Source organism: Limulus polyphemus, unplaced genomic scaffold, assembly GCF_000517525.1.
Source record: "Limulus polyphemus unplaced genomic scaffold, Limulus_polyphemus-2.1.2 Scaffold791, whole genome shotgun sequence".
Lineage (NCBI taxonomy): Eukaryota > Metazoa > Arthropoda > Merostomata > Xiphosura > Limulidae > Limulus > Limulus polyphemus.
The window spans coordinates 324,014-347,211 of record NW_013666401.1 but is presented as its reverse complement, the minus strand read 5'-3'; the positions used below and the strand labels follow the sequence as shown (position 1 = coordinate 347,211).

Here is a 23,198-nt window from a genome sequence, read left to right as displayed (position 1 = left end):
GGCAATAATTCGACAATAAACGGACAGCACACACCCCACTTGTTTTGAAATAATATATAGCTTACTGTTAGAAAAAACAACAACAGTTATTTAACATCAGATCATATATATGGGTGAAGTAATCTTTTTACCATTCACATACAATTGCTGTGTGAGCTCAAATAAGAAGCCACGTTTATTGGTAAATGTTTTAAGAAGTTTGTGAGTTGTAATATGAATCCCTGGATTAAGGTGACAAATATACATAGATACTATATTCAGGCACTTCATCTTGTTTGAAATAAATGCACAAAGAAACGCATAAAGTATTATTCCATATTAAACTGAATAAGTTTATAAATTAGGCATATATATCAACATATTTGTCAATCGTAAAATACATTATTAAACTTATGAATACAAACAAGTAATTTAATGGAGAAATTGTTGATACACAACATTAACTGTACAGTAAAGCATTTAATGTGATACAAAGTTAATAATTACCATGTATCCTACTCTTTACAAATGCTTTCACTTTAAAATCCTACGATTCCATTTCTTAACAGGAAAGGTTTTAGAATTTTAAAAAAGATGTTTTTTTCAGGCATGATGCAATCTGACCTTCATATAGATTATGGCAAGTGGCTAGCGTGCCAACACATTTAAGACGTTTTTCTACTCTATATTTAGCTAGTTTTTTACATTCCTTACGAACATGCCAGTGATGCTACTACACCGTTTGAGTATACAAAAACGGGGAAGACTAGTGTGATAGTTATCATACTTAATTTAACTAAATCTTGTAATAACATATATTTTGCGAAGTTAAAGTTGGATTATTATGCTGCCTCTTTATAAACAATGTGGTTTACTTAGTTTGGTGATTAGGTAGCCATAAAATGAATGGCTATTATTAATTATTGATAATAAAAAATAATAAACTGCAAACACAGATAACAGATAAATACAGATACTATTGTCTGATATTACCAGTTTTACTAACACTTCTTGGAGTCAGAAATCGATCCATATTTATGCAGCCAATGAAGTTTCATTCGTAATAGTGAACAAACACTATCAAAATCAGACTTTACATTGTTGTTAGTTAAAATATTTCTCTTAGCAGCATTGTTATTCGTTCATAAACTTTCCTCAGCAAGAGCAGACAGTTATTGCGTGACGTTAAATCAGTCTTTATATCGTTGATAGAGAATTAAGTTCACCCGACAAGAGTACACTTTAATTAGATGAGGTCCAGATCTGTCTGTATATTATTATCAATAATCATGTATATATGTATATTTATTGTAACTGATCATTGCAACGAAAGTATTAATACCTATGGCTTCATATCATTTCTCTCTCAGCTCAGGTAATGGAGAATGTCTTATCGACAAGCCTACAGAGAATCTACTAATTCATAATTCTTCGATTGCGAAAACATACCCTGGGCAGGCATATGACATGGATTATCAATGCGAGTTGGTGTTCGGCAGCGATTCGAAAATATGTCCCTATATGCCTGTGTGTGGAAAGTTATGGTGCACTCTTCAGGGAAGTAATAACTATGGTTGTCGGACTCAACACATGCCATGGGCCGACGGAACATTTTGTGGTCTTAACAAGGTATGGTTTGGCTAAATCTTTCACAAACGAACTATACAGATTTCTTTGTTTTGTTGTTTAGGGACACAACACTTTCATATATCGATTACTAATTGGGAAAATACTTAGTACATACAAGTGTTAACTGTTAATCAGAATCAGAATAATCGTAATGCTGTTTGTAATGATAGTATTAATAATGTAATTCAAGTAACATAATTTTGCACCAAGTAATGTAGATATTAAGATTTTTCACTCATTTAAGAATATTTAGATATGACTTATTTAATACAAATTAAACACTAGATCATTACACATTTCATTATTTTCAAGCAGTACAAGGGATCCGAAAAGAAAATATATATACCAGTATACAATACAATTCGAAGAAAAGTGATCAAATATTTAGCCGAGTGTAATCTGTATACTACGGATGAGACAGCGAACTTTGAAACATTAAAAAATTGTTTTATACAAATTCTCAGTAAAGACGTTATTGGTTCAATTTGATTCTAAAGTTCTACATAGTAACATTGGTCACTCAGAAACCCACAGAGAAGTGTTTCTTACCTCAGTTAGTTTCTAAATTTCTATATAAAACATTGATCACTAAGATAAACCTACAGGGAGGTGTTTATTAGCTTAGTTCGATTCAAAGATTCTACATAAAAGCATTCGTTACCCACAAAACCACAAGGAAGTGTTTAATACCTCAGTTAGACTCTAACGTCCTACATAAAAACATTGGTTACCTAGAAACCAACAGGAAATATTTAATTACCTCAATCAGGTTCTAAGGATTTACATAAAATCAATGGTCAACCAGAAACCCACAAAGAGGAGTTTATTACTTCAATTACATTCAAAAGTTCTACATAAAAACACTGGTTACCCAGAAACCCACAAGGTTACCTCATTTAGACCTTAAAGTTCTACATGAAAACTTTGGTCACCCAGAAACCCACAGAAAGATGTTTACTACCTCAGATAGGTTATAAAGCTCCACATACAAACAATGGTCATCCAGAAACCCTCAGGGGGGGGGTGTTTATTACCTCAGTTAGATTCTAAAGTTCTGCATAAAAACATTGCTCATCCAAAAACCCACAGATAGGTATTATTAGCTTAGTTCGATACTAAGGTTCTACATAAACATATTTGTTATTCAGAAGCCCACATGAAGCTTTTTATTCCCTCAGTTAAATTCTAAAGTCTTACATAAAAACATTGGTTACCAAGAAATCTAAAGGGAGGAGTTTATTACCTCAGTTGGATTCCAAAGTTCTGCATAAAAACATTATTTATCAAGAAACACACAAGGAGATGTTTATTAGCTTATCTTGATTCTAAGGTTATTCATAAAAACATTGATTACCCACCAGCTCACAGAAACTCACATGAAGCTTTTTATTACTTCAGTTAAAAATTCACAAGAAGTTTCTTTGTTTGTTCTTTAGCTTAGTTCGACTCTAGGATTCTAAAAATATTGGTTACCCAGGAACCCAAATTGAGGTGCTTATTAGCTCAGTTCGATCCTAAGGTTCTACATTAAAACACCGGTTACCCAGAAACAACAGATAGGTGATTATCACTTCAGATAGATTCTAAAGTTCTACATAAAATTATTGCTCACCCAGAAACCCATAGGGAGGTGTTTACTACCTCTGTTCGATTCTAGGGTTCTACATAAAAACATTGGTTACACAAAAATCCACAGGAAGATTTTTTTTAGTTCAGTTAAGTTATAAAGTCCTGAATAAAAACAATGATCACACAGAAACCCACATAGAGGAGTTTATTAACTCCATTAGATTCTAAGGTTCTACATTAAAACACTGGTTACCCATAAACCCAAAGGGAGATTTATATTAGCTCATTTCGATTTTTAAGTTCTACGAAATACATTGGTGACCCAGAAACCCACCGGGAAGTGTTTATTAACTCTCTTAGACCCCAAAGTTCTGCATAAAATCATTTCTCATCCAGAAACCCTCGTTTATGTGTTTAGTACTTCACTTGGATTCTAAGGTTCTAGATAAAAACATTGGTCACCCAGAAACCCCTAAATAAATGGTTATTGCGTCAATTAGATTCTGAGGTTCTACATAAAACATTGGTCACCCAGGAATCCAAAGGGAGGTCTTTATTAGCTGAGTTCGATTTTGCATTTCTAGATAAAAACATTTGTGACCCAGAAACCCACGCGGAGGTGTATATTAGCTCAGTTCGATTCTAAAGTTCTACATAAAATCATTGGTTACCCAGAAACCCACAGGGGGTATTTTATTTCCTCATTCAGGTTCTATGGATATACATAAAATCATTGGTCACCCAGAAACCCAGAGGGAGGAGCTTATTACTTCAGTTAAATTCCAAGGTTCTGGATAAAAACATTGGTCATCAAGAAGCCGACAGGGAGACGTTTATTAGCTTAGCTCGATTCTAAGGTTCTTCGTAAAAACATTGGTTACCCACAAGCCCACAGAAGAAGTTTATTCGCTCAGTTCGATTCGAAGGTTCTACACAAAACTATTGGTTACCCAGAAACCCAAAGGGAGATGTTTATTATCTCAGTCTCATTCGTCATCCAGAAACTCACAGGGAGGAACAAAAGAACAGTAATACATTAATCCATTTTATGAATAACTTGACTGAATAACTTCAGAATATAACTGAGGTAATAAACACCTTACTGTGGGTTTCTGGGTGACCAATGTTCTTATGTAGAACTTTAGAGCTCAAGTGATGCAATAAACACCTCTCTGTGATTTTCTGGGTAATCAATGTTTTTAGAACCTCAAAATCGAACTAAGCTAATAAACACCTCCCTGGGTGGTTTCTAGGTGAATAATGTTTTTATGTAGAACCTTAGTATAGAACGGAACTACTAAACACTTCCCTATGGGTTTCTTGGTAACTGATTTTTTTATACAGAACTTTGGAATAGAACAGAGGTAATAACTAAGTGGTGCCAGCGTGGTGAATGTGTGAAAGTGGACAATCGAAAACAAGAACCTGTTGATGGTCAGTGGGGCAAGTGGCAAAGGTACGGCCAATGTACTAGAGACTGTGGAGGTGGTATTCAGAAATCGGTGAGAGAATGTGACAACCCTAGGTAAGTATTAATTAACTTCTCATTCTTTATTCCGCTTACATATAGGGCGAGCAGCAGTGAATGCCATGATAAAGGTGCTTAGGACACTACTAATTCTGTTTTATCTCATGCGATATAATTACGTGATGAAGTTTCCAAAATGTAGTCACCCAAGTTAGACATCCTTTGATCGTGAAAAATTTGATTTTCTTGTCTATAGCCAATCTTCTGTATGCTTGCCTCGATTAGTGCTTGACTTTTTAATCCTCAGTTAAACCAGTATATATTCAATTTTATGCTACTATTATTTTCTATAGTTATTTGAAATATTGCTTACTAGAGGATTTAGCCACAGGAGTTAATCACTGTTGTCGTTACTTTCAAACAATGAGGGAAACCAAAAAGAAGATTCACTTTATTCGTTTCATAACACAATCTAAAAGGTCTTTAATGATTAAAAACATAATTAATTCTCATATTTGCTTAGAATGGCAGCCTATTTGTCCATAAAGATAATCGACGTATATACTGTTTTCTCAAGAAAAGAAATTACGCAGAAAAACAAAAGCGGTAGTTTAGATTATTTAATGTACAAATAATAATCGGGACAGATGTGTGAAATAGCAATAAAGACTGATTTAGAGACACATGAAGTGACACAGACAGAAGCTTGAACAACAGTGTTTATAACTATTTAAATCACGCTAAACAATTTCAACAGTAAAGTCCTGGCGTGCCAAATGGTCAGCATGTATCAAAATCGCTCTTCGCATGTTGAAGTAGTAGGTGTGTTATAAGAGTGACGGTAAAATCCAACTCTTCAACTGGGATAACTCTAAAGGTACGATGAGTGTTATTGACTAGCTGCCTTCCTTTTACTCTGAGTTCAAAATTAGGAACAGCCAGTGGAAACAGACTTTATGTAGTTTGGCGACAATATTCGAAACAAAACCATAAAATTCATCAGTAAGTCTAAACATACTACTTTGGAATAGCAAACTAACGTGAGAAAATGCATTTTATCTCTTAAGTTATTGGTGGGATACATATAGACCTCCTTTGCTTTTAAAACATATATCTAAGCTATTGATGCTCCAAATTTCTTATGACTCCATGACTTTATTGGTTACCTTGTCCCTGATAACATACAAATCAAACAGAAAATGTAAACATTAAATATTAATATTGCAATTAATCCAACTAATTACTGATGGGGTGTCTATTATTTTATTCAATAAAATAAGTGTTTTCACTCTTTTACAATGAGTGTTGTAACAGACAAAAAACAAAATGACTCAATATGTAGATACGTTTTAAGAAGAGTTGTTTGTATCACCTAGCAATTTATCATAATACAAATATCGTTCTAATTATTTAACTAAAATTGTTTTTTGAGCCATGTTTTCACATTATATTTACAGCAAAGAAAAGAAATCATAAATGCAAAAAAACGTTTGCTAATCATGTGCGTTCTTGTATTGTGTTTGAATTAATGTTTTATAAATTTACTAGGTTATATCTAGAGAGTCTACAAATTCTAAGAGGTTAAGTGAAGAAGAATGTGTTATAGTATGTCAAAAATGTTCTATGAACATTACGTCCACTTAACCCAGATAACGAAGTACTTACAAATTGATTCATCTAAACTGGAGTTGAGGTTGCCATTAATAAAACAAACTAATATTTTCATGAATATTATCTTGCATTAAAACAAGTGAAACGTCTGTTTAGTAATTCGCTTTATCTTTGATTTTAAACCACATTATAGAACGTTATTCTATATAAAAAGTGGTGTTCGATTTTAAAGTCTGTAACTGTTATTAAAGGTGAAAATACTTTTTGTGAAAAACATGTGCGATCTATACAAACATGTGATTGGTCACTCTCAGATTCTCTTTTTTATTGGTCTTTATCTGCTTGGTCAGTTAATGGGAAGGACTTAAAGGAGACAGTTGTTTGACGCGCTATCTCACTTCTAGTTCTAGGTTGATAATCTTAGCTTAATCACGTAGAACGAAATACTTGACATAAAAAAATAATTACGAGCCTTAAATCATCAATAAAATCTCAATGAATTATAGCGTTTAGTATATTTTAAATATATTTTACTCTTAACATTTAAAGGATTTATAAAGGTCATTGACATACTATAACGATAACAATAGACTAATTTACAATGTAAAAGTACAAGGCAAGCAAACTTATTACAGAAACAACTTACGAAGATATTCCTTTACAAACTTAACAAACCATAATGTTTGAGCTACATTAGCGTCGTGCATAAGTTCCTTAATTGTTTTTTTACTTTCTCGCTCATGCACTTTGTTGTCATTTTGCAGGCCTGTACACGGAGGAAAATATTGTTTAGGGCAAAGGACCCGATATCTTTCTTGTAATACGCATGTAAGTATAAAAAAGAAACAATTGTAAAGTAGATTTTGAATAAAATTCTCGGAGAAATAAGATGATTTAGGTAATTTTATATATATTTGCTGGGAACTAATGAAACTAAGAAAATAAAAACTTTTCAGACGATTTCAGACATAATGGCTGGATTTGTGGACTAAAAGCCATAGCATTAAATGAGTGAGGTTATAAAATGTTCAAATATTGCATTAAATGCTCCCCAGTTTCGTATTTACTATCACAGGTTTAAATTAAACTTAAAGTTGTTTTGCTAACCTTCTATTTCTGTCACAAGTTGAAAGAAAAATACATATCTTGAATTATAGATGTCATATTTAGTATTTCAATAAAGTACTACTTCAAGTGAAATCACAATTATTTTCATTGCATGATTTAAAGACGAAATTTTCAGTTTTAGGCTTAATTTTTGAAGCTTAAAAATAAGTTATCAAGTTTCATTAATTGAATAATTACTTGTAAAGGAAGTGGGTGTTTATTTTTTTCTTCCAGAGCTGCCCACTTGGGACTCCAGATCCCAGGGCTGAAGAATGCTCTACATTTAACGGCAAGACCATGAACTTTCATGGACTGCCCTCTAGCGTCAACTGGCTCCCTTTTTATTCTGAAGGTTAGTAATTTTAGTAGCATTTCATTTAAATTTTTTTTTAAATATATATATCCCTCACATATAATGAACGGTAACAATAAACAGTTGTGCTTTTCTACACTAAATTCAAGAAATCTAACTTAGAAATGTTAAATACGTTAAGCAAATATTAGTGTCAATTTTGTTAAATGGTGATTATGGTATGAAACTTGTTATTCAGTAGAAACAAATGTTACGTATCTCACTTTAAAGAATATTTCTTAGTAACGTAAATAACATTCTTATTTTTACGAATGAAGTTACTTTTAGCTTTGCATTGTTTACAGATCGTTCAGAAGCCTGTAAACTTTACTGTCGAGTGCGTGGTACAACTGCCCATTTCCTGTTAAAAGATAGAGTCATAGACGGAACCCCATGTGATCAGGATACGTTCGACATTTGTGTGAATGGTGTATGTGAGGTAAATTTATTTAAATTCGTACTATTATGCTAAATATGAACTCGTCTAAACAAAGCGATAGGCTATTTGAATTCGATATTGCATCGACAGTGAGTTGCTGCCATATTCGATTAACCGAGTTATTAAAATAATATAATTTAATATCATGGGTGTATTTTATCAAAATTGTACTATTTGATAACCCAAGGCTTCTCCAAGTCCATTCACTCCACCAGTTAGAGACTAATTTGATCAGTATTTATTAATAACCTTAAGTAAGAAGTCCCCCTCCCATGTCCAGACTCAGGTTAGTTTGGTTTAAACTGATTCACTAAAATATTTTTCCTGACTGATTAATCTTAAAGGACCTATGAAACGGAAAGTCATGGCGGTTAAGACTATTTAGTATGATGAAAAAAAATATCAAGCTAATGTTTCTGAGTATTAGTGAATACGATCAAAAGGATGAAAGGAAGTACCCATGACCTGGTAGCCTCAAGTGAGATTTGCATATAAAATTTGTCATAATAGCCTATTATCTTTATTAAAAATACCTTAACTTATAGAAGTAAATTGTTAGTTATCTCCCGAGAAAAAAAAAAACTTTTTAACCGTGTTTTATTTTTTCACCTTCGTTTTATTTTAGATTTTACTATAATAATGTCTTGTTCTTCTAACAAGGCCAACACGGCAAAACATTGAGAAAAAATATATATAGATAAAAATTGTTTTTTCTGCTTATCGAAATAAGTCGAAAATGCATTTCATTCACTGCACTTAGATGTTTCGTGGTCCCACCATAAAGGCCCCCCAGTGGCACAGTGGTATGTCTGCAGACTTACAACGCTAGAAACCGGGTTTCGATACCCTTGGTGAGCAGAGCACAGATAGCCATTGTGGAGTTTTGTGCGTAATTAAAAAACAAACAAACCCACCATAAAGAGCAAGTTCAGTCAGCATGTTGTGTAATACTTAATTGTAAAGAACTTATGGTTCATATCCACCATTAATGTTCTATAATCCCACAATATTTTGTATTTCTGTGTGAAACTCTTCCTCCCAATGTTATTTTTATCATTGTACTTATTATACATTCAATCAAAAGGTACTCTCCTTAAAGCGAAATCGTGAAATTTCCATCATTAATGTTCTATAAAACCTGTAATATTTTGTATTTCAATGTGAAAACTATTTCTGTTAATGACCTCTTTACTCTTTAACCGACCTTTTTGTACAATCAATCCAGAGGTATTCACTTTAAAAGTAAATCACGAACCTAGTCATGAAAAACCCTTTTATGACATATTTGCATTTTATATTTTATACTTGACAGCAAAAAATAATGTTTCTGGAAATCATTGAAAAGATACTAAGATTCTCAGCACGTCTTTACACTTTACAAGCAAATATAATTTCTCTGGACTTATTGAGAACTATCTGACAATTACACTGGCTAAAATACCTACTCAGGCGTCAACACTCTTAAGATGAAGAAAAACTATGTCCCCCAACCAATATCCTTACTTAAAAATCCACTAATATTTAGGGCCTCACCAAACGTATGATGTTCCAAGCAGTATTTCTGTTTATCTGATTGCTTTTTTTGAGTTACTCATAAACAGTGAGAGATTCATGAGCATTGTGAAGTAAATGAAGCAGCTACTAAATCTATTTCCGTTTTATTTACAGAAAACTATAATACAAAGTTCCATTGGTCATAACAAAAGTTAGATTTACCCTTCCAGTTCATCACATAAAGTACAATCCTAATTGGATTTATTGTTATATAGACGTAGGTGTTACTGATAAATATAAACTATAGGAAAATAATTCCATGTAGTCTGAACGTATGCAGAATCACTAATGTTTATTGGACTTTTTCATAAACCCTCCTCATTTTTAAAGCTATGGTGATACTTATCTGAAGGAAGTCAGAACTGGCTGCTCCAGGTCATGAAGCCCTACACTAATAGGTGAAAGGGTGTGACATATAATTTGAAATTAATGAACAGGTACAATATTTCTTAGTGCTTTGTAATGCTAGAAAGTCGATTAGTAAAGTTAAGCATCGTTTTGTTTGATGTTATGACTGTATTAATGATAACTTGAGTTATATTTTACAATGTGAGTTATAACTGAAGTAACTTATCATTTCATAATGCTTACTTGCAATCAATGAATAACCCAGAATGCTCATGTATAACAAACTGGTAGTTGTGAATATGCAATTCTTATATATTCAACTTATGATAAACTTTTGTTGCTTATGAGTTGTGGCATAAAAATAAGAAATATATATTTGGGTACACAAAGAACAAAGATAACGGGCAGTGAGAATATTTAGGTAGATAATAAGAGATAGGTTGGTTAACTTTCGCTTCAAAATATTTTCTTAATTTATTACATTCTTACATCACCATATTTCACTATTAGAATGTTATCGAAGTGTTCTAAAACAACCAAAATTAAAAGTATTTATTTATCCTAAAATATGCATTGTACACCCAGTATCTGTCACAGCTCATGAGTAGTTTGTTAGTAAATCATAAGTTATTCACAATGACCAAGCTCTACTCACGAGTAATCTTCAGGTAACTCTGAATATACTTCAGTAACACATGAATAACCCATAAGTAACTTGCACTATTCGTGAATAATTTAAGTCATAAGTAATTCACAATGCTCTTGAATAAACCTTGAGTAATTTACTATATTCATAAATAAACAACAAGTAATTAATAATATCCATGAGTGGTTATCAATAGTCTCACAGTTTAAAAGTTACCCAATAGATTGACATCGTAGTACTTTAGTGATATGTATTGTTGGTGTTCCTGTTATGGGAAAAAAAAATTCCCCAACTTTGTGAGTTGGAACATGGTCTAGCTATTAATCCAATAAAGAATGTTGGCAGATGATCTATAGTACTCCAGATAGGAATCCTGGCAGATAATTAATAGTATTCCAGATAGGAATGGTGGCAAGTAATTCACAGTATTCCAGATGGGAGTGTTGACAGGTAATTTAAAGAATCATTCTAGACTGCAGGGAGATGCAGAAATTTAGTTACACTTCTAAGGCTTCAGGGTCATTACTTTTGGAGTCAGCAGTATCAGCTAACAATCAAAATACAGGCTTCACCATTATGTTCTGAGTGCACAATTGTTTTTACTCTCTAATATGGATATCCTTAGTTTGTGTTTTGAAAATTCATTGATAAAGACATTATTGTGAGAAAATAATTTAACATTGAAAAAATACTGTTTAAGAAACTTTAGTTTATTATTGAAGAGCTTAAGATACATATTTCTCACAATTAGGAATAAAAAACTTTCTGAAATGATGCGTGTGAAATGTATTATTTCTAACAATCTGAGGTATCCGTCCTTTGTCCGGGTTATGAACTTGAAACAATGTGTGGTTGCGTGCTATGATAAATAACAATTATAACTTTAACTTAATTTATTTATAAGATCCTGGTCAGTCAGAAACCCACCTAAAATTATGTTTTTTTTCAGCGAAAAAAATTTTAAATTGCATATTAATGTTTTGCGCGGAAAAATACCGTAAAAACCGAATAACACTGCCGTATGTAAAAAAAAAATTCAGCTGTTTCGAAATCAGTTTTTCGTTTTTCGAGGCGCAAGTAAGACCGAAGTTAAGAGAAGGCCAGGACTATGTGAAGAACATAAATACAAAAATACAGGAAGCTGCAAAAGTTGTGAAATGTGTTTACATTGTGATCCTTCAGTTATACGTACAGCAAAACATTGCCATGTTCTCCTCCAAAGTAGACGTGGAGTAGTGCAAAAGTCCAAAATCCAGTCAAAAAAAATAAGAAGGAAGAGGCATAGCAAGATGTCTTTTACGGAAATGTGTGCTGAAGAGAGTGTTTCGTTCAAGATTTGGACATTGAAATTGAAGACGTACAGGAAGAAAACTAGAAACATGTTTATTTTCCCAAATTATGCTTTGATATTGATTAATAACATCATTAGAACTAAAATAACTCTGATATTTGCTAAAATCAAAGCATTCCGAATCGTTCCTTTGATTTTCTGGGAAGTCGGGAGGTAGCTGATCGTTTTCGTCTATTTCTCCGCGACCAGAAAGGATTTTTAAATTTTGAAAGCTGCTCTCGCCTTTTTAGACCATTCCGTTCCTATTACTTACTTTTCCAGTTTATTTTTGATACTTTTTATAAAAGGGCGCACGGCAGCCTCAAGGGTGGGTTTCTCACTGACCGGGATCTTAACATAACATATTATTACATTAATCGTTATTACCTCACCAAACCTTTTGTATAAGCTTCAAGAACTCAATATGGATATACTTGAAACATGCTACACTCTGTGAGATGGTTAGGGTGACTTTGTAGGAAGATGTGGCGACCAAAGTAGTGGCGATAGGTGTACTTTCTTTTACCCGCTTTCAACACCCAGATCTTAATGTCCTTCTACAGTGTTTCACGTGATTAATTAATTGACGATCATTGGGCGCAGAAGTGTCTTACAGGCCGAAGTTGAAACGTCTCGGGTCAAAGTAGGAAGTGGGTATAACTCAAGAAACCACTCTTCATATCAGTCTTTCAGCGGAGTTAATGTATTACTGCAGTAATGGTGGCCATTTTTTCATTACATTACTTCATATAGAGTGCTAGCGCACTCTTTGAGATATATAAGACGTTTGTGTGGCCTCTCCTAACACTTTGTGTATGTTGTGTTATAGAAAATTTGATAACTTTTATGTGTGTTAAGGACGTGACGCCATCTGTGAATGAAGCTAACGTTAATTTACTCAAGGATAACAACTGCTTGATAATAGCAATAATGGGGATAAAGAGGGTTGTTAACCGCCATTAACCATGCCCCTTGTTCCAAACTATCATCCCACAAAGGTTGGTTGAGATTGACCCAGCGACCTAGGGGTAGTTACATAACGGACAAACAGACAAACACACAGATGTGCTTTGTATATATAAATGTTCTAAACACTGAGGAAGATATTCATCTGTTGACAGTTAAAACAAACTGATTAGACACTGATAAGAGAGTATTTTCAACTATCTTGTTGTTTGGATCTTAATACAAAGTGAAAGAAAAACAGAAAAAAGAAAACACCCGATACCGAACATGACAGTTAAAACATGTGAAATAAGACAGCCATGGTAAAGGTTGATCAGAAATTAGTTGAAAGCACATATATTAAAATAGCCAAACTGATTGTAAACAAATGTGGAGTAGTCAGATTATGTATTTGTACTAATTAGGGCATAAAATATTGAGTATTAATACACGTAATTTTAATAAAACACATTAAGTTGCTAGAGGGTTAATATTAAAAGTTCAGAATTTTCAAAAAGGTCATCCGCAATGTATTCAACAAGAATACGCTTAGAGGGTAATACCACCTCTAGACCAAAGGTATATTATTCATACTATATTAGTCTATGCCAAAAAGCCCTTAATTCATTATAGCCTTGAATATACTATGTAGAAATTCATCACAGAAGATTTGCGTATTTAGCGAACACTTAATGAACTTTGAACTCTTACATATGAATCAAATAAATTCTTAAAACAAGACTACTTACTGCAAGAGAACGGTGCCAATAGCTAATTTACAAAGTGAAGAAGACAAAAACAAATGGTGTTGGGCTGTAGCTTTTAAATGCTCGAGAGTTAAGTAATGTGATAAAATAATAAAGGCGTTGGACAAATATTAGCTTATAGTAAACTTTATATAAGATTAATAGTTGTACGTGTTACTGAAAACTTGTCGCTAAATTAAAGTTTAAATGTGGTTTAAAGAACTGGTCAAATTGATATATACAGAATGACTGGTTGAAGATGAAATGGTAAGCATATTTGTAAAGCACTCTTTAACACTATCGCGACTTGGCATTCTGTATTACTAGAAACATTGTAACATTGAAAAGTTTGACAAAATAACAATGTTATAATTGGTTGCTTTATTATTTTTATTTATAAAAGAAAGACCCTACAAGCCATATATTATCGTATTCAGTGTAAAAACCCTAATCAATGACCGCCCCCATTGTTCCTGGAAATAGAAATAGCGGGCGTTCTAAGTAAATAAGAGATTAAACACTAGTAAATTTTTATTGAAAATACTCCTAGCACATTTTTATGCGGTGGACTCTTATACGTGTTGTTAATAGTCTCCGACGATTAGTGGACTGTTATACATGATATTAAGATATCTTGACAAACAGTGGACTGTTTACGTGTGTTGTTAAGAGCTCCTGTCGAACGTCTGAAATAACATATACCATTTTGTTTGCAGAGTGCAGGGTGTGATCGCATCCTAGGTTCCAACAAAACTCTAGACCGATGTGGAATTTGCGGAGGTGACAATTCCACTTGCAAAACAATACGTGGACACTTCAACGAGGTTAAGTATGGTAAGTTGTCAATTGGTCTGATTTGTTTTCCAAGATTTTAGGAACATGATTTTTTGTTATGTTTTTTATGTTGAAACTCTTTGGGATAGGATAATAAAGTACATAGGCTTAATATGTTATATATTAATTTTAAATATAGTCGAACAGTAAACAATCTTAAAACAATAACTCGGCTGTAATTGACGACTGGTATTTATGGGAATAATATTGTAACAATCAAAACATTTTGTAGAAACGTTTTACTACATATAAAAATAAACATTAAAACTTACTTTAGTCAAATAACGTATAAAGCAAATATAAATATTAACTGCTTTAGAAGAGTTGTTTTTCAAATAATGTTTTTTTATTTATTTATTATGGTAATACCAAGTAAAAATATGTTTCTCCAATTTCAAGTCTTTATTTGACTATTTTCTAATGTTGGAGGTATGTGTGATGTTCGACATTTTATTTCTGAGAAATCTTTAATATTTTAAATCTACTTTCCTGTGCTTTTAACAAAACAGAAACATTATAATAAAATGTATTAAAAATTGTAATTATTCTAAAAACGCATAATATTTTTTCATTATTGTCGTAGTGACAGGTCACATCTTTAGCTTTCTTGTTAACATGTACTGAGATTCAGTCATCAAACAACAAATGATACAGGTCACAAAAACCGTCATGGTCTTATACTCTCTGTTGTTGTTTTTTTATCCCAGGGTATCACTTGGTCGTCATGATTCCAGCAGGAGCAAGTAACATTGAAATTCTTCAATATGGTTACCAAAACTCTCCTCAAGATGACAACTATTTAGGTAACTATTCTACATACATAGTGACAACAAATCCGAGTTATTATTGACAATATAGTTAAATACTTACATTACTATTATGAGAGTTCTTTAAGTAATTATCTCGGATATTTTTTATATGGTGATCACTGCGTAAGAAAATAATCTATGTACTTTATGACAGATTCCGAATCTAACTAAAATTTTACAATATCACTAAGCATGGTAGTGCTTAATATATAAGGATGGACTGAGAAAGAAATGGCTAACACATTCAGTCTATTACTCCATGATGTTTACAAATAACTGCTAAAGTTGAGTTATAGTCTTATTTGAGCATCTAATTGCCATTATCGAGTGTTTCACAGCTTGTGAGATTCCCAATTTCATTGAAAAGTGTTGCTAAAGTGGAAAACAGGGAACAAGCTAAGGAGCCAAAGTTTCATCTTTCTTATTTCTTCTCCCATGCTAGCCACAAAATGAGTTAAGTTTTCGCACTGGCTTTAGTACGACAGAAAAGCCTCTTAAGAGTACTTGGAAACAGATTATTACTAAGCATGGTAGTGCCTAATATGTAGGATGAGCGTAGAAACAAAAAGGCCACCACATTCAATCTATTACTCTATGATGCTTGGAAATAACTGCTAAAGTTTAGTTATTGCCTTATTTGGGCACCTAATTGCTATTATCGAGTGTTTCACAGTTTCTATAACAGTAATATGATTCTGTTCTTCTACCACATGTATTTTTGTGGGGAAATAATAAAAAGAAAACTACTACTTAGCAGTAAGTTCAGTTTATAAGCATATATTATTTTATTTTCACATAAATAAGTTTCATTTCTATTCGCTAGATGACAGCACACATTGTTCTTATATAACGACCGTTCGTCACTTTTCATTGCACAAACATTATATCTGCCAAAACAATTTCAATAAATATAAAGAATTAAAGAATAATCTAAATTAACACTCAAGGTATCAAGGAGATCAAGTATTTATGCAACTGACAGATCTGTGTACATATTATTGATGTCTGAGTTTAAAAGTACCAGTTTCTTAATTGCCAAAACAATATATTATATATACTGGTCTACTTATCTTAAAAATTTCAGTAGGGCCGAGCCTGGCAACTGAGTGATATCATACTTCATGACCTGGGATATGTATGATCTCCTTCATAGTAATTAATATGACCCTACATGTGGTGGAGTCGATTGTATGCACACGCAATGAGTTGAGGTGAAGTTTGAAGACGTGAGTTCTATAAATATTCCCTTAACATCGATCCAGTGCTCTGGGGTACTTGTACTGTCTTAGAAGAACCATTCCAGCTTCACTAGCCCCCAGTGTAATCCAAAATTAAAGAAACTGACAAAACTGATATGATATTAACAATATATATTACCAGTGAGTTAGAATAATAAAACAAATGCTCACTTATCAACCTACTTCAATAAAATTGTTGATAAAAGAGGGGAACAAGTAATGTAAAAAAATTCACAAAAATTTAATATGATGTTAGGACGAAAATGCTATATGGTACAGAAACAAGGTAAGGATGAATACACAAAGCCATACAAAAATTCCTAAATAAGTAGCAAGTACTGAGTCAATCTTACAAGATTATGCTTAATATTCAATGTAAGACTGTATAGTGCTATTCAGTTGAAATGCTTTTATTCAAACAATTGTCAATATTTCAACATGTACCTGTAAATAAAAATTATTCTTGAATATATTTGGCTACTTATGTTGTGGTTTTTGCATGGTTTTGTGTATTCATCTCTACCATTTTTCTGTATTTTTGGCATTGCCATCCATACATAATACTTAATTTTTGCAAGAATATTTTATTACTTGTAAATACTTTGGTAACTATTCTAGATTTTTAATAACAATAAATTGAATTGCTATTTCAAAGCAATAATCGTCTTAACAACTTGACTTGCAGTTAATGACAGCGTGGTAATATCAATAGGATGATTATTTAGGTATAATTTCACGTCACATGAATAAAGATCATTCTGGTCGAAAAGTTTAACATTATTTTTTCTTACCGCATTTTATCGATTCTTTGTATTTTAAGAATTATCTGAAACACTTAACGCCAGTAGGTAACTATCTCAAATACTGGCTGATAACAACAGTATGTATGTATCCTAAGCAAATGACAATAATACGTTACTATCCCAAGTAACTAATAACAGCCATTTAGTTTACTGTATCATTTTATATTTTTTTAGAAACACAACTTAAATCATTATCTCAAATGTTTTAATCATTACAGCTACTTATTCTATTTCATCGAGTATTTTATAAAACTAATTAGATAAATATTCTACTTGTCAGATACTTTGGATACTGTTTGAGGTGCTGATTTGCAGTCCGTAGGCAAATACCAAAAGTATGTGCTGTCTACTACTATTTCATTAGATAACTCTAGTACAATAATATATAAAAATAGAGCATTAAGCATCAAAACTATACCGCCACTTAAAAATGAATATGAATCCGAATCTATCATTCGCTTCATCACTTTTCGCTGAATTATATCAGTTTCTAGGAATTCCACCTCTCATCAGTAACCCTGCATAAGGGAAAAACAAGATTAGGCTTATTATAGTGTAGTAACCGAACTGTATGTTATAGGCATGATTATTCTAGTCATATTTTATTCACACAGTGAACCTATATGGTATACTTATTCTTCAAATCCAATATAAGTATAACTTCACTGTGATGAGTAAAAATAGAGAGCTAAAAACACCGCACATATAATGTAGTGTCATTTATTTGATCGTTATTACTAAAATTAAATCAGTAAAACGTTTATGGTAAGACGAATTTATAACTTGAAAGAATGCTAATAACTTGGCTTGTGAACATTGAGTTCATTCTTGATGGTGTTTTAGTCAGTTGTTTAATTTAACTGCAGCTCAGAATCATTCAAGCAATACATGATAATGATAATTAACCTCTTTTGGCATGTTGAAGTAGCAATACACGATAAAAATGAATTGAAATTGATAGTGAGATGTACCTTAAACGATGTACCTTTCCAACGTGCCAAAAACGTTCATTATCATGTCCTGCTTCTTCAACATGCCAAAAACATTCATTATCATCAACCCCGTACAGCTTCTGTAACCCGCCAATCCTGCCATATCACATATTTTGCTCAGTGGCTAAAGCAACAAATAATTTGCAACTGTTTGTGTGTGTGTTTGTTGTTGTTGTTGTTGTTGAAGAAAATGTTCTTCATTTTTATAATTGTTCACATTTCTATCATTTGACACAGTTACATAATCCACATAAGTAGGCCCACGTGAAAGGATGTACTTGACTGAAAAGTGACCTCCTGCTGTTTAGAAAAAACAAAAACGCGTATTTAAACTTTTCTCGATTTTTCTAATTACTTAATAGAATTAGTAGAGCGTTCGTTGTAACTCACATGGGTATTATGATTAGTAGTTGTAAGTAAATTAATTTGTTTCTTTTTTTTCAGCTCTTGTGTCGAACAATTATGAGTACCTTCTTAATGGCAACTTCACAGTGTCTCCATTTAAGAAGATTATTAAGTATGCTGGCACTGCCTTGGAATACAGTGGGTCTGTAGCCATAATAGAGCGTATTAATACATCCAAACCACTCATAAGAGAATTGCATGTTCAGGTGAGAACTTTTTAAAACAAGAGTGTTAATATTCTTTAGAAACAAAAGTAGTATAGCCTTATTGGTGTGAAAAAGTTGTTATTCTAATTTCGAAACATCATATAATTAATGATACATTATACAAAAATTGGTGAACAACGTATGAATACATCCTTTAATGACAGCAGCTGAAATTGGTGTTTAGATCAACAAAGCTTCACATTGTGAATGTTTCAGAGGCTCTTGTGCTGTGTACATTGCAATGAATAGCAAGTCAGTCTCAGGATGTGGTCTCGAGTGGAAGATTTTGTGCTTCGAAAGTCAATGTCAGTAAACAATAATATTATCATTAAACAAATAAGGTTCAGTAAAATATAAAAATGCAAAAACCAAATGTTTAGGAAACTAGAAACAAAATAAATATATTAACAAATAAAATCATAATCGTTCTGAGAGTTTTCCTGGTGATAATTTAAATTTATAGTGTGATCTCTGTGCAAACACACTGTTGTTTTTCCTTGCCTTTTTTATCCAAGTCCAGAGGTTAATGCAAGTACAATTCTGGGTCAAATAAGGATCCAACAAATCCTTAGGACGTAAGAATAAATTGATATTCAACAAAATAAGTATAAATTAAAACAAATTTATTAAGGTAAATACTCTTTGTATAGGCCTCATTAATCGAAAGAGACTTTAGAGTTTATGTTGTTGTTGTTTTTTTGTACTTCTGGAAAGAACATTAAACATCAATATGTTGCTGATTACTCTACCGAACCTTAAATTTAATTATATTTCTTAGTTGAAAATATGAAACTACATATATGAGTATTGTTCCGTAAGATGTGAGAAGAAAAACTTGGATAAATGATAAAAAAGATAAATTGACAAGTCTAAATGAAAATTTTTCTAGTTTATTTTGTGCGACGTTTCGTGCAGACGCCCTTCGTCAGGCATTAAAAACCGTGTTATAATGGTATTAGGCTCAAAAATAATCGTTAAAAGATACGAATCTTTGTATTAGCTTACCTGTTAATGATTATTTCTGAGCCTACTTGCATTACAACAACAAAGGGAGTCTGCACGAAACGTCGCACAAAATAAACTAAAAAAGTTTACATTTAGACTTGTCAGTTTATATTTTTTATCATTTATCCAAACCTCTATATACATAACTATATGGCTAGTATAAAGAAAATATAGGCTTAAATCCCTTCCCATAATTTACTTCACAAAAATATAAAGAATGTAGCACTAAAGAAAAAATATCCTTCACTTCAACACCATATAGAATAAAACATAAATGACTAGGTAATGTTGGTAATGTTGACAACAGCTTAAATGTATACACAATTTCCAATATATGCACTAAACTGCAATACTAATGAAAACTGAGAGCTCTACCTTGCCCAGGATTGAGGGTTTGAATTCCACTCTTAATTATTAGAGCCTTCTGACTTGGCAGAGAATTGTAATATGTTAATTTTTCTCTTCTGATTTGGCAGAGAAATAGAGATATATTTGTTGGTTTTATCGTTCGAAAGCTCTTGGATAATCAGGTGGTATTTTTTATGCGAATTATATATATACTTTATGCTACTTTTCTTCAAGTGTTATGATTAGTTTCAACGAGCTAATCTTGTTGTTAAACAAGGTTAGATGGTGTTTTCAAATCACGTAAATAATTTGGAGACACCATAAGTTTACAAAACAGAGATATATCACACAAAAACGAATATTCTATATTTAAATCTTACACGAATACGTAAAACGTATTGTTTATTACAAAATGTTCAGTCTGCAAACTTATTCATGGAAGTTAATGAGTCGTGATATTAATTAATATGCTACATAGTATTTGACAGTTTTTATTACAGCCTGATGGAGCACAAACTCCTTTTCATTTGTGTTATTCTATATATCTATGTTTTCTAACACATCTTCATATCAAGGTTTATAGTTTAGTGGTAGACCTGGTAACTTCTAATCCAAGTATAAAGGTTAAGGTCATTACGAAAAAGTTAAAGTTACTGATCATTCTTTCAGTTGTACATAGCTCTATGGTTGAAAATTAATCAAGATTAACCATTAAATGCATTTTCAAAGATAATGCATTAGCTTTTTAACACTTTAAAGTACTAGGTCAACGTTGCTATATCAGGCGACTCCCAGTTTTAAAATTTTGGGAATAACTACTTTAACGAACTGTAAACAATACGTTTTATATTTGGTTAAAGGTTCTTACTGTTGGTAATCTTCGTCCGCCCAACATTCAGTTTGAGTACACTGTTTCTCTCCGAGATGAAAATAAATATCGTTGGGAGTTAGAGGAAAAGTGGTCAGAATGTTCTCTCTTGTGTGAAGGTGAGAAAAAAGTATTTTCTTTTAAGTCCTTATCAAGTTTTAAATAACTGTATTATTTTATCATTTAAAGTAAAAAATTATGCATGATATGATATTTTGCTTTGTATTATGTAACATGTTAGTGTTATATGACACCGTCTTCGTAGGAAATTATTTGTAATTTATCTTTATGTTATACAAGAGTGTAATGGTAAAACATTAATTAAGATATTTTTCTCCTTTAGAATCTTAAGTTACTGAAAATTACCAACAGTATTTCTATGTATTATAACGCAGTGTGTTAATGCAAAACATCTTTTAATGGTGTTAGGTGCTATATAACACTAATAACTAGATATTACATTTGGTGTAATTTTCTCTTATGTAAAAACTCGCTAATAAAAAAAAACGTGTGGTGTTACTATATGACTATATCTTAGTGGTAAATAACCTGAAATGTTGCTTTGGATTACATACGAAACTTATATGTAACAGAATTTCAGATTGTGTTTAATGTTAAATAACACTATATGGTATGTTACTTGGAGTTACAGAACATTGTTGTTAGAGAGAAATCACCAAAAATGTCACTTTGTTATATATAATATATGTTAAGTCAAAAGTCCTAGCTTTTCTCTATTCTTATGAAATAGGTGAGGAACATCGAAAATCTGCTGACATTGAATGTTTAGGCACATTAGGGATCATTTGTTACCTGATATGATGCCATGATATATTGGTCAAATCAAAGTCAATCAAAAGCTGAAACTATTAGTCTAAAGTATAATGTCAATATAAAAGTTGTAGCACACAATTATATTAAATTAGAAACGTTGTTTTCCTTATGGGTCTTGCATACATTTGCATAATGTTTAAATCGAAAATGTTTCGTTTAAATATAAATGTATGCAAACAAGAGAAAGCATTTTGATGATCTTGATTTGCTGGTAATATATTGACATGATGTCAGGTAACAACTGACCCTCAACACTCCTAAACATCCTATGTCAACATATTTTTGATATTCCACACCTACATCACAACAACAAAGAAAATGAGGACTTTAGTATAACAAAATTATTACATGCCAGATAATTTCAGATGGTGTGTTACAGAGGGTAAGTTATAATGTTGCGCAATGCTTCTGTGTTTTTTATAACAGTGTGATAATACCATATAATGTTATTATATGTGTGTTCTATAACAATGCTTTATCGGAAATTGCCCTTGATCTTGAAGATTTATTAGATGGGACACGTGTTTCTTTATATGGAGCTAATATCAACATCTTTCTAGGTGTAATCCATGTTTGCAGGATTCAGCCAACTAAGATATAAAAACATTTCTCGTAAATTTCTTTTAAATGATATAAATCGTTTTAAAAATAATCATTACACAGTTACACTTTATTTCAGAAATAAGAGAGCATTAAGCCTTTTATCAAAGAAAGCCATCGCGTCGTTTTTTAAACATTGTAATGAAATTTTTCAAATTTTGATTCAGACATTATTCCTAAGACCCTCTTTAGTACACACTATCTGAAGAGAAAAAAACAGTTTTTTCCTTTTTTTTTCCTCTCAAAACGTTGTCAACTCACCACTGGATATAACTGACTGAACTATGTGCAATTGGATTGAGTGATATTTGTTTTGTTCTTGAGATTATAGGTGAAACGTTCCAACAACCTGTCTGCAAAAGAATATTTGACAGGCAAGTGGTCAACGAAAATCATTGTGATGTTTCTAATAAGCCTTCTTACGCCAAAATGTGCAATGAACACTGTTCACTCAGGTAATAAATAATTATATTTATCCAAATGATGTATTTAAGTATTTTACACTCACAAAAAAGAAATCTATCATTCTATTG

General features: G+C 32.0%; 1 protein-coding gene across 2 annotated transcripts in view; it reads left to right on the top strand.

Annotated features, from left to right (window-relative positions):
• LOC106460539 (A disintegrin and metalloproteinase with thrombospondin motifs 20-like) overlaps positions 1-23,198 on the top strand; it is a 138,647-nt gene that overhangs the window by 67,276 nt on the left and 48,173 nt on the right. For both annotated transcript variants that reach the window (XM_022387283.1, XM_022387284.1), the window contains exons 10-19: positions 1,350-1,608; positions 4,554-4,702; positions 7,021-7,084; positions 7,598-7,715; positions 8,021-8,154; positions 14,440-14,557; positions 15,265-15,360; positions 18,844-19,010; positions 21,224-21,350; positions 22,997-23,120. In XM_022387283.1, coding sequence (XP_022242991.1) covers positions 1,350-1,608; positions 4,554-4,702; positions 7,021-7,084; positions 7,598-7,715; positions 8,021-8,154; positions 14,440-14,557; positions 15,265-15,360; positions 18,844-19,010; positions 21,224-21,350; positions 22,997-23,120 — 1,356 coding nt within the window. The remainder of the gene's footprint in view (positions 1-1,349; positions 1,609-4,553; positions 4,703-7,020; positions 7,085-7,597; positions 7,716-8,020; positions 8,155-14,439; positions 14,558-15,264; positions 15,361-18,843; positions 19,011-21,223; positions 21,351-22,996; positions 23,121-23,198) is intronic.